Source organism: Zonotrichia albicollis, chromosome 12, assembly GCF_047830755.1.
Source record: "Zonotrichia albicollis isolate bZonAlb1 chromosome 12, bZonAlb1.hap1, whole genome shotgun sequence".
NCBI lineage: Eukaryota > Metazoa > Chordata > Aves > Passeriformes > Passerellidae > Zonotrichia > Zonotrichia albicollis.
Window position 1 is genome coordinate 5,401,304 of NC_133830.1, and position 12,185 is coordinate 5,413,488.

Genomic DNA, 12,185 nt, shown 5'->3' on the forward strand with positions numbered 1-12,185 from the left:
CTGTGGTGTGTCCCTCTGTTAGAATCCATCACCAGGGTGCTCTAACACCAAAGTGTTTTGCATAGAGACATCTCTGCCATAAGGGTTAATGGGATAAGAGCTGGAAGGGCTCTGTTTTTCCTCTTAGGTTTTACTTGCTGACAACCAGGAATATTTGTGTGTGCACAAACAGTGGGAACAAGGCAGAGAAAGGGCCTTCTATGGTTTTAATCTTGGTAGCTTCTGCAGAGTTAAGGACTTTGTAACACAAAGGTGAAATAAATTACTGCAATGGCATCAGCAACTGAAAATCCACAAAACCCTTAACTGGTAAATGCATGTATTTAATGTGAGTATAAGGAACAGTTATAAAATCAATTAAATTGTATGTTCTTGTTTGACTGGGTTATAAATTTCCTTCTGGTGCCTGTACTCTACCTGGGATGAGGAAGCCATGCCATGAGATGTACACAGGCTCCATGAACTCAAAATGCACTGGATCATCTTTTGATCAACCTGGTCTAGTGAGGGGTGTCCCTGTACTATGGGAAGTAAGGCATTTGCTGGGATGTGGTGTTTTCCTGTTGCACTGTGGATGGCAGTATTGCCACCAGTGCTGAGCTGTGTGTGAGTGCACATCGCAGGAGTGAATTGTCACATTTTGTCTGTGGAGAGGTGTAAAACCTGATTGTGCAGAGCTATGAACTGTGGGCGGCCTCAGGGAGTTTTCCTGGTGCTGGCATGAGCCTGGCTGGGGCTGGGCAGGGTGAATCCCTTGCTGTGGTGCAGTGAGCTGAGATAATTGCAGCTGACACCCTGCACCAGTGCAGTGCAGTGATATTTCATTCCTTCACACCTAATCCCTTCTTTGTCCTCTCAGGTTTTGAGTCAACACAGTTCTGGCAAAGCTCGTTTGTGACACCCAGAGAAGGTGCTTGTGGAGCACCCCAAATGTTGTGGGTTAGCCCCAGGCTGGGTGAGGAGCAGCAGGGCTGCATCCCTGGGGTGTCCTCAAGGTGATAAGGCGTGCTTGGGAGCCTGGAGTATGGGCTTGGGTTCATGTTCTGCTGCCTAACCAAATGCAAAGAAATCATATTTATATCTTTTGTGTATTAATGTCTTGTGTGTTGTGAAGGGCAATTTAATTGTGAATCGGGTGGAGAAATTGCAGTTTCCAGAAACTGATGAATAGCAGTTTTTTGAGGTTATCAGTTAACCTGTTGTAATGAATGCTCTTCATTACATGCCTCTCCTTGTTAATTAGAAGGGATTTTTACTTCTCTTTATCAAGTCAGGGCAAGTTTATTACCTTTTCCTCTGTCGTGCTTGTGATAAAGTGAAGATCCAGATTGTTTAGTGCAGTGTCCACATGAATATTTCATTACATGTACATCACATTCATGCCCTGTGTTTTCTGAGCTCCAACCTCTGATGATTGTTCAATACATTTTAAAAATAATCAAACTACAGCTTGTATAAGGTTTTTTTATTTATATTTATAGGTAGAAAGTCCTTTTTTTTGTAAATACTTTAATTATGACATTAATTACCATGCCAGTTTAGACCAAGACAATTAATCACTGCTGTACACAGGAGCAATAATAGACTCAGACTCAAGTTCTCTGAGTGCAGAGGTGAAACTTGTACCTTCCATAAATCAGGATCTGCCTGACAGAGAGGGATTGGTATCCTGGTTTGGATCTTTTACCTGTGCTTATTTAAAAAACAAAGTCAAAACTTAAACATGCCTCCACTCAATTCCTCCTTGGTTTGTTTCCTACAGGTTGAAGCAATCCTTGTGAACATATTTGGTGGGATTGTGAACTGTGCCATCATAGCCAATGGTATCACCAAAGCCTGCCAAGAGCTCGAGCTGAAAGTGCCTCTGGTGGTCAGGCTGGAAGGTGAGTGCTGCTGGATTCAGACAAAATCATCCCTCGGGGTCTCAGTAATTCACTCAGAATTTCTTCTTCTAAAAAAGAAATTATTTTACATATTACTCCCACACAATAAGAATATGTCCATTTCTTCAGTCATAGCACAACCTGAAGTCAATAAACTCATATTTCTGCATTTATGGACCCTGATGGTACTGGAAGCAATGAAATTTTGCAATGGAAGCGTTATGAGTTTGCCTGTAAGATTTGCAATGCAAATAGGAATTATTTTGATGCAAGTTTATGTTTACTGGGAGGTATTTCTTTCTTTTTTTTTTTTTTTTTTACTGAATGCAATTCCATTATTGCTAAACCTGCAGCAAAATATAGCTTTTTTTAATTTCCACCAGTGTCAATTAAAAGAAAGATGTTAGAAACAGTATTTTTGAGGGAGAAATTACTGTAATGCGTTCCTCTGCCCAGACCCCAATCCAGCTAAAATCCAATAAAAACCAGAAGATTTGGTAATGGTAAGGAATATTTTTGTTTAGTGCATCCAGCATTGTTTCACAAGAAACAAAAAAGCCATAGAGAGGAGAGGACAAGCACTCTTTGGCAGTTCCAGACTTTGATGGCAGTGGGTGTGGGGTTCTGCCTGTAATTTCTGAGAAGTGCCCTGAAGGAGGGAGAGGCTTCTGCCTCTGAGTGAAAAGTGCCTTGATTGCAATCAGCACACAGCCCTGGCAAGCTGAAAATATTTCATTCTGGCCAAGTAGGTTTGGAAAACAGAGGGATTTCTGGATGGGTTTTAAGGCCTCTTACTCAAAACCATTCATATTCATGTTTGTCTGTGTGTAAAGAGCATAAAATGTCCTGTCACTCTGCAATGGTGATGCAAGGAAGAAATGCATCCCTGTATGGACATGAGATGCAATACTGAGGTGGTTTTCACACTGTGATGGGGAGAGGAAAACATGTTCTGAGTACATCAGGCTTTTTACTTTCCAAAAATTGCCCTCCTCAGGATTCCTGAGGATGCAGAGTGCCCAGGGAGCCCTTGGCTTAGGGGGATGCTCCTTTTGTGTTTCAGGAGCAAGCAGAGCCTTCCCCTCCCTCATTCTCATGCTGCACTGCACGTGCTGGCATGGATTCTGCTGGAACTTTAAATACTAAAATGGATTTCAGAAACAAATTGTGAAAATTTTCTTTGGATGGTGTAGCACCAGTCAACACCTTTAGAGACTGAGTAAAAAGTTTAATATGGATGAAGGAGACTGATGGATGTTGCTTGGAAGCAGAAAAGTTTCATTATATAAAATCTCATTGTTTATCAGCTCTAGGCAATGCTGTTTCACTTTTTGTCATAGCAAAAAAAACTTTTCCTGTCTTTCACAGCTGGGAAAAAGTTTATCTGTCAGATCTGTGAGACTTCTCAGCTGTTGTAAATGCTGCTTTTTAAGTGAAGGTATTGCCAAAGCCATTAGTTTTTCCTGCAAACAAGATGTTTCTGTTGTGATATTTGAAACTGTTAGAAAAGAAACATGAAGAGCAACTTGGTCATTTTAAACTGCAGGCTGCTGGGTCTGCCACTGTGTTTGCTTGGCCTTTCTCCTGTAATTTTGGTAATTCCATGATTGTACAGAGGAGTGAAAGCCCTGCAGAGGTGCCTGTGACCTTTCAGTCATTTGCTGCTCCACCCACAGAGATCAAAGCTGAATCTCCAGAGTGTCAAATACAGACTTAAATGCGAACATCTTTGGGTTACCATCTTCCCAGAACTGCTCACTCTTCACTAGAGCTGTGATAATGTTTCTCCCAGGCTGGTTGCTGACTCTGGAAATGGCAGTACCACATTTTCTTTAGGAAGCTCTCTCACAGAATAATACAGCAAACTCCCGCTTTTGCATAATCTTTATCTGTTTTTTTTAATTCCTCCTCATATTCCTCATGTTCATCCTATACAAAGAGCTGTGATGTTTATAACCTTCAGAACTGTTAGCAAGTCACTGCTGTTTTCTCTGCCTCCTTAATCACTTAACCAAGCAATACATGTGTGTTTGGTCCTTTTAATCTTCCCTCAGAAATGAATCCCTCTGGATCCCTTACCATCTTCATTGTTCTTTGAACTCACACCAGGTTATTTCAACTTATAAGGATTTTGAATTAATAATGAGCACTGTAGAAGTAATAAGACTACCCAAGACTTTTTAAAACATCACTGATTACATTTTACAGTTCAAAAGGAGAAAAAGGAACAAGCACTCTTTTGGGTTTCCATTTTGAACATTTTCCCAGCAGAAGGTTTGTGATTATTCCCATAAATCTAACAGATTTGTGACCTGCACTCTAAAGTCTCTTTGCCCACATGCACTGTACTACAAGTGTCTTGATGACTGGAGTTTTAATCAGTCAAATCTGTCTTGATTTAGTAGGATTCTGTGGACAAATCTTTGTTCTCAGCTGTATAATAATTACAAGCCGTTTTACCAGTGGATAAAGAAAGGATTACTCTCCTCTTTGAAAATGGTAACTTTATAATTACATATGTTTGCTTGCCTTATCAGTAAAGAACTCACCAGCTGAGACACAGGATTATTGTTTAAAAAGCTCATGGACAAATGGAGAATCCAAATATTCCAGATTTCATCTTCTACAGATAGAAAAGTAACTGCTGCTGGGTTTATGCAGGATTTCTTTTCCCTTTAAAATGTAATACTTTTCACTTAAGTTTTGTGAAAACTGCCTAGGAGTGCTGAAGGGAAGTCAAGCCTTGCTTTTCATTTATGTAGCTCAGAGTTAGATGAAAAGAGGGAAGAATAAAAAAGAATTGTGAATTAGATATCTGCTTCCTATGCTGGAAATTTCACATCCTCTCTCTTTCAGAAAATGAATTCTCTACTTCTCTGGTCATAGGACAGGAAGGACTGGGAGGAATCATAGCTACTTAATATGTTGAAATTCAGATAGAAACAAGTTGCTTTTTATTCACATGTCTGAATGCAAAATTTTTTTATATTTTTTATTCATGTGATCAGTGACCTTGTGTGTTCTTCAGAATCTGAGATATTCTAGTATCTTCAGAAATCTTTTACACACAAGTGAAATTTTGCTCCAACTTGTGTATCTTGTTTGCAGGTATAGTTTAGTTATGTGTGCCTGATTTTTTGATTTTTTGTATCCCAAATTGCCTGTCAAGAGAGAAGAATGGGACTTTGCAAAGTCGCACTTAAAGCTTCATTCAGATCAGCCTATTCAGAGATCTTGGTTTAAACATTCAGCACAAATTTAAATGTGCCCTTCCCTGTTAGGATGTAAACATGAGGCAGAGGGAGAGGTTACATATTCTTTGGGGAAAGTTTAAGGCAGGAAAGGGCAAATGGAGTGGATAAAATAGAGTTTAATTGTCTTTTACAGATAGGCAGTGGAAGTTGGTTTATTCTTGACTGCAGAGCCAACAGGTGTGAGCTGTGTGAGCCACCAAAACTTTGTATGTTCCCTACCTAAAGGTCACTAATTAGAGCTTGGCACCAGCCAAACCTCAAATCAAATGTTGTTGAAGAAGGTTAACTAGTGATGAACCTCAAACCTGATTCTCCAATTCTGTCGTTGGGACCTGAGAGGCCCCAGTTTTCCAGGCTGGGGGGAGACAGGAGTGCATTCATTGCCTGGGTCCCTGCTGGGGGAGATCCCTGTGGCTCAGTGCACTCAGCATGGCCAAGCTGGACCCCTGCTAGGGATCCTGTACCATGGGCACAACCTGCTCATGTCACTAATAATCATTGACATGGTGCATATTGTGACTTTTTTGTCACAGCAGAATGTTTTGGGTCAATCAGAGGATTTTTTATATTATTCATCTATTTGTTAGCACATAGCAGATGTATATAATTGTGCTCATGTCACTAATAATAATTGAAATTCTGCTTATTGTGACTTTTTTGTCATAGCAGAATGTTTTGGGTTGATCAGAAATATTTTTGTATTATTCATCTATTTGTTAGCACGTAGCAAATGTATATAACGGTGTCTTATCCCTTATAACGTATTTACCTAAAAAGCCAGGAATGGCACTGCAGAATCCTACATCCTCTCTAAGCATCAGCATTAAGCAGTGACCATTTAGCCAGTTCCTGATGGGTTTATGGCAGGCCAAGTGAGTAAGGGAACATAATCCAAATCCTGCATGTGGTTGTGTTTTATTGGTTTGATTTTCATCCAGCCTCTCCCAGTGAGTGCTGGTGTAACCTTACCACTGGTAGTGACATGCTTAGACAGAACATTTATTATTAGGATTTTTTTGGTAATGAGTTGAGTACATTCGGTAGCAGAGATTTCAGGTCCACAGAAGTGTAAATGTGAGATTGCATTGACACAGACTCAGAGATTGTTCCAGAAGCCAGGTTTCAGCAGGAGGATGTTTAGATTACAAAGCCTGAAGGTGCCTGCTGATAAAATTACATCTTTCCAGGTTTTCTGGGGAGTGTTGTTGACAGTAATATATGTCAGAAGACAAAAACTTCTAATTAGAAAGCCATTCTCTTCATAGAATCCAATTAAAAAATAAAACCCAGCACCAGCAAAAGCCCCACAGCCTCCAGCCCTGTGAATTTTCACCTTTTCTCAGTTGGCTGCAGGGTAAGGGAAGGGCAGATATTCTGATATCCCTGGATATGGGATTCTGTTCACAGTTCTCTGACACCATCCAGTGGCAGGAGGTTAATGCTGGAAGAGTGGGATTCTTTATTTGTTTATTTTAACATCTGTTGCAACAAGATGGTATTCTTTGGAGATTCCTAAATGTTTCCAGTGTTTTTGGAATGTTTAATTTTACATCTTTTACCTCTGCTTTTAGCAGGTTCATTATAATTTCCATATTCTCTGCATACCTAAAATATTTAATCACAATGAGATAAAAGGCTATCACAAATAAAAGAGAATTATAGCAAAGGGAGTGCTTGCTGAAAAGTGTGGTTAGTTGTATGGCCTGCCTATAAAAGTGTTTTATTTAAGAAATACAAAATGTACTCATACACTTTTGTCTGCAGTCAGATTTTTTTTTTTCAGCTTTCATCATTTCATTTCCCTGCATAAACTCCCCCTCCCTTCTCAGGGGCTTGTGTTTTGTATTGATTTTGTAATGCATGTTAGACAAGTGCTGGGGAGAGCAATCAATGCAGTGCAGAACAGATCCAATGCATTGTTCCCTCTCTGACCTGTTAGTAAATTAATATTGGCCACTTAGTGAAGAACAAAAGTTAGTTTTAAATACATGGTTATCACAAAAACCACAATATTTGTTTTCTGTGTGGGAAAATTTCCAGGAAAATTTCCCTCTTTCCATTTTTTCTCCTCATAACACTTTGTCTTGTAGAATCCTGCTTGAGAGATCAGTACATTCTTGACTGTTTTAAATGTTCATCACACTTGTGTCTAAGTAAAAAGCAATACCTTTTGGGAATCACTGTAAAAATGTGAGGGACTCCAAAGAGAACAGAGCTTTGGGAATGGCTCCTGCCTTCCTTGTGCACTGCTGGGCTGACAAGTAGCAGCCTCCACATTATATTATATAGGATACTTGAACAAAAATCAAATATTATGCTCTTTTTTCCCCCATAATATTTTTTTTTCTCTATAAAAAGTTCTGTACAGTTCTGGGTGTTACTAAGCAACCAAATCCCCCTTCTGTCAAAGATTTCAGATGCCTTTGACCTTCCTACACAAACCCTGCAGCTCTGCCAGAGCCTTTGCAGAGGGAGCAGAGGGGTCCCACATTCCTCTTGCTGATCCTGCCTCTCCCATCACAAAGTGCTGTGACAGGGATGCCTTTGCTCCCTTTCAACTCCAGGAGTGGCAATCCTGATTTCTTGAGCATGCTGATGAAACAGGCTTTTGAAATGGCTCTGCTTCTGTGGTGCCATTTCAGATGTCTTATGAAGTCTGCAAAAAAAAAAAAAAAAAAGAAAAATTATCCTTTAAAATGAGCATACTGGTAGCTGCACAGTAAAGAGAATGCTTCTTGCTTGGTTAATAATTAAGGGTATAATTAGTGTGTAGCTCCAAATAGAATTAAAATTCATTTTGCTAGGTCGAGGAATTACAAAGTAATTAAGCATTTTGGTGTGGCAAATGAGCAAGGAACCTGACATGGGGGAGGACAGAAATTATTCTAAAGAGCCCAGCCCAGGGTGCTTGTGACTAATGTGTGACCCCAAAGGGTGGATTCTGCTTGCTCAGTAAGATATCTGACTCCAGGTTCTTCTGTGGTGCAGAGAACAGCAATGATCAAAAATGTCTCTTGGCTTTGCTGCAGAGAGCTCTGGAGAATTCAGATTTTCTGTTAGTCTCAGTTTTCCAAAAAGAATGAGATAGAGTAAATGGGAAGGTGATGCTCTTGTCTTTTAGACAAGGGAAGTGGAGAAAATGTATTTTCCTGAAATATATTTTTCAGCTTTGGATTTTTTCCTTTCCTTTGCATTTGTCTGTTGACTGAAGTTGAGTTTTTTTCCATACAAACTGCAGCCCTTGTTCTGTATAATCATATTTTCTCCTTGAGGTGAGATGGACATGGCACTCAGGGACATGGTTTATTGGAGGACTTGGCAGTGCTGGGTTTCTAGTCATATTTAAAGATCTTAAGGGTCTTTTCCAACCTAAATGTTTCTGTGATTATAAAAATTTAGTGCAGCAGCAGAGGAGGGATTGGTGTCATGCTGAATTACTTCAGGGACCTTTGTATTCCCTGTTTTTAGTAAAAATGCAACAGCATATTCAGGAGCAGCTTACACCTGGTTAAATATTCAGGATTACCCAAATCTTTGCCTTTCAACAGCTCATTTGGCAGCTTTCAGTTATCACAGGTGAATTTCAGTTACTGTTGACTCACTGATTAGCTGTAGCTGGTCGTGGCTAATAAATGCCTTGAAAAGAGCCTGGCACGGGGTCCATTCCCCAGAGCTCTTGCTGGCTGTCCCTGCTGGCTCTGGGGGATGCTGCACTGCCCCTCTCATCTCCACCAAGCCCCTGTTGTGCACACAAATGCCGTTTTCAGATTGCATTGTCTGTCACAATTAGGAATTAGGAAGCTCCTTCTCCTCAGCTCAGTCTAAGGCGCTCATTTGATCTGCTGCTAAACTGAAATGATCTCTGGTTTGAGGCATTACCTGATTTTTCAGAGGTATGCTAGGAGGTGTTTATTCATTAATATTAATTACTAATAATAGTCAGTAATTATAGTCAATAATTGTTCGTTTTTAGGAACAAATGTCCAGGAAGCCCAGAGGATTCTGAGTGAAAGTGGACTCCCCATCACATCTGCCAATGACCTGGAGGATGCAGCAAAGAAGGCAGTGGCAAGTGTGGCCAAAAAATAACACCTTGAAGGTTCTTCTCATGGAAAACTTGTGTTTCACAAGGTATCATTCCTGCTGTTGTCCCAGAGGATTCATGGAGCTCTCCCAAGCAGGGCTCAGGATTTAACTGGAGATACCTGGCCAACCCAGGCCATAGCTTGCAAGTTGGCCTTCAGAAATTTTCCAGCTACCATCTCCAAAAGTTTGTATGTCTTTGTCTAATTTTGGTAATTTTGTTAGTCACAGCTGTAATAAGTAATACTTCACTCCCTAAAGTTCTTTTTTGTCTCTCCTTCCCAAGTTGCCACTGATGATAAGACAAAATAAGTAATAATTGACTTCTGTCAACAGAATTGTTCCTTAATCAAACACTTTTAGGTCACCTATTTCACAATATTTTCATTTGCCTTTTTATGTTGTAAAGAGTCAGAAAACTAACTGTGGCTTTATATTTTTTATGGACTTTTACAATAATGTAAAAAGCTGTGCTTACAATCTATTTTTATTCAAATGAATGATGTTTACTTTCTTTACTTGGAAACCACTGGTTTTGCCTTAAGGTGATTCTCTTTTGTTGATGCCAATGGATACCTCACAATAGGAAAAGGGACTGAGAAGTTGATAGTGAAAGGATCTCCCACTCTTACTGTGCCTATAAACCACTGAAATGTGATTCATTTATTTTCTGATTTTTGGAAATGCCCTGCTGTATTTCCAGGTGTAGCAGTGCCATCCAGGGGGCTCTAGCAGGATGTTTCTGCCACTAAGGAAATGGCTGCTAACTTTTTAAAATAACCTCTTTTGTGAGAATGTCACTGCTCTGAGGTTTTAAAGATGAGAAACTTTATGAATGATTTTAAATGGTTTTAAAGATGAGAAACTTTATGATGAAGCAGTTTTATTTCAGGAGCACAGAGAATTCTTCATCTGATTTGCCTTCCAACAACCATTTAAAATTTTTTGGGAATAAAACACAAATGAACTTTTCAATTTTTTAAGTTTTTGACTTCTCAGGCATCAGTAGCAATATGTATAAGAAAAAAAAACCCTAAGTTTCAGGACTCAGATGTTGACCAAGATTCATTTTGATTATATTCTCTTTTGTAGAATATAATCAAAATGAATTATATTTCAAAATTCAAGCTGTTAGTTACACAAATCATTCATTCAGGGAGCAGAAGGCAATACTAAAGATTTTGTGTAACTAAAGAACTTTGTACAAATCTCACTCTGCCCAGGAATTACGTGCTGAAAATCATCAATAAATTTGAACAGTGAACAAATGAGGGGACATTATGATCTGGTCTTGTAAATGGGCAGAGATATAAAAATTTGTGAAATAAATTCCTAATTGTGATTTTTTTTGAGCAGCTCTAATCAATACCGTGCTCTGCTTAGAAAAATGTAAATAAATTTTTCTTGACATTTCCATTAAAACTGTTACATTCAAAATGAATTATCTGCACTAATCTTTGGCTCCTGACACAAATAGTGCAGATGGGTTGCTATCATCAATTCCTGCAGGTTTTTCCTTCTCCATTCCTTTCTCTACATATTGCTCAAGGAAAAAATGTGTGACCATTAGAAGAGCAATAAATTTGCCTGTAGGTCTGTAGTTATTGGCAGAATGAAGGAGAAGGGTATCCTTAGCAGCTTTCCTGGAGGTGCAGCAAAGCCACACTGCTCTGAAGGAAGAAATGTTTACCTCACCACAACAAATAAGAGTCACATTCTATTTTATATATTTTAATACTGGAAAGTTAAGATTCTGTGGAAGAACTGTTTGTGCAATGTTGTCACACACTGTGTCCCTAACTCTGGTCTCAAAACCATCCACTGTGCATACACAATTACTATTTTGCAAAGATTAATACTGTGTACATTATTTTGTCAAATAAATGTAAAAATGAACATGTTTATGGAATTTGTCCTTTCTGTAAAATAGAAAAATGTTTAATTTGCCTATGCTCTTCCATACAACATTTTGTGACAGGTGAGTGAAATCAAATGCATTGGGTGATACTGCTATACTCCAATATATTTGCTTTTTATCTAAAAATGTAGATAATTTTATCTTTATATATTTTCTTATATGTAGGCCAATGACAGTACATACAAATTTTATTCCTCTTAAGACTGGTACAGTATAATTTTAATTTTTCAGATGTAAAATGGAAAATTCTCTAAGCTCTGGTATCTTTGAAGGTTTGGTATTTCACAGGCATTGTGCACTGGCTGTAACCAGAGGCTCACTGTGGTGGTGTGGACTGGTTTGTTTTATTTTTATGAATTATTTCTCTCTGTGTGCAAACGTGTAAAGTTTGGTTTAGTCTCCTTGGGAAAGGTGTTTTTAGTTGTATTTTCCCCACAAAAACCAAACAGCAGCATAAGCAGTGGGCAAGTTCCAGCTAATCCCCTCTGTGAAAGCTTTAAGTGGGATTTAATTAGCTTTTAAATCTGGAATTTTCAACCTGTATTAATAAAGCTCTGTAGGACGGGACACTTTGCAAGGCAAAACAGGAGGAAACTGTTAATGCTGACACTGTGCTACATCTTTAACAAGATACCTTTAAATTCTCCCAGCAGAGTGTAACAGCTGGGAGTGCTGCAGGAATGTCCTTAAGGAGCACTTAGTGTCCTGTTTGTCAGGGCTGTGCCTGCCCACGGGGCAGAGCAGCTGTGATTGGAACAGCATAGCACTGCAAATCACTCACAGAGGAGAGGAGGTGCCAGGCTGAGCTCCTGCCCTGCCCTCTCAGCTGAGCCTGCCTGGGGTCTCAGGCACCTGCAGGAGCATCCTCTGGTGTAGAGAGAGTCCTATGTATTGGATAAGTGGGTTCTGGCTATTCTAAATGAGCCACAGCTGCAAAGTCCTTAGTTGGGCAGCAGCTGTGGCTCGTGAAGATAACTGGGATAAAAGGGGTGGACTGAGAGCCCTGGAGGAGTCCCTGTGAAACCATGAGGAACTGCACTACAGAGA

At 39.5% G+C, this 12,185-nt stretch overlaps 1 protein-coding gene across 2 annotated transcripts in view; it reads left to right on the forward strand.

The window, feature by feature from the left end:
- The window catches only part of SUCLG2 (succinate-CoA ligase GDP-forming subunit beta), a 101,064-nt gene extending 89,944 nt beyond the window's left edge, over positions 1 to 11,120 (forward strand). For both annotated transcript variants that reach the window (XM_074550405.1, XM_074550406.1), the window contains 2 exons: positions 1,763 to 1,883; positions 9,111 to 11,120. In XM_074550405.1, the coding sequence (XP_074406506.1) occupies positions 1,763 to 1,883; positions 9,111 to 9,226 (237 nt within the window). In that variant the 3' untranslated portion in view covers positions 9,227 to 11,120. The remainder of the gene's footprint in view (positions 1 to 1,762; positions 1,884 to 9,110) is intronic.
- The last annotated feature ends 1,065 nt before the right edge of the window (positions 11,121 to 12,185 follow it).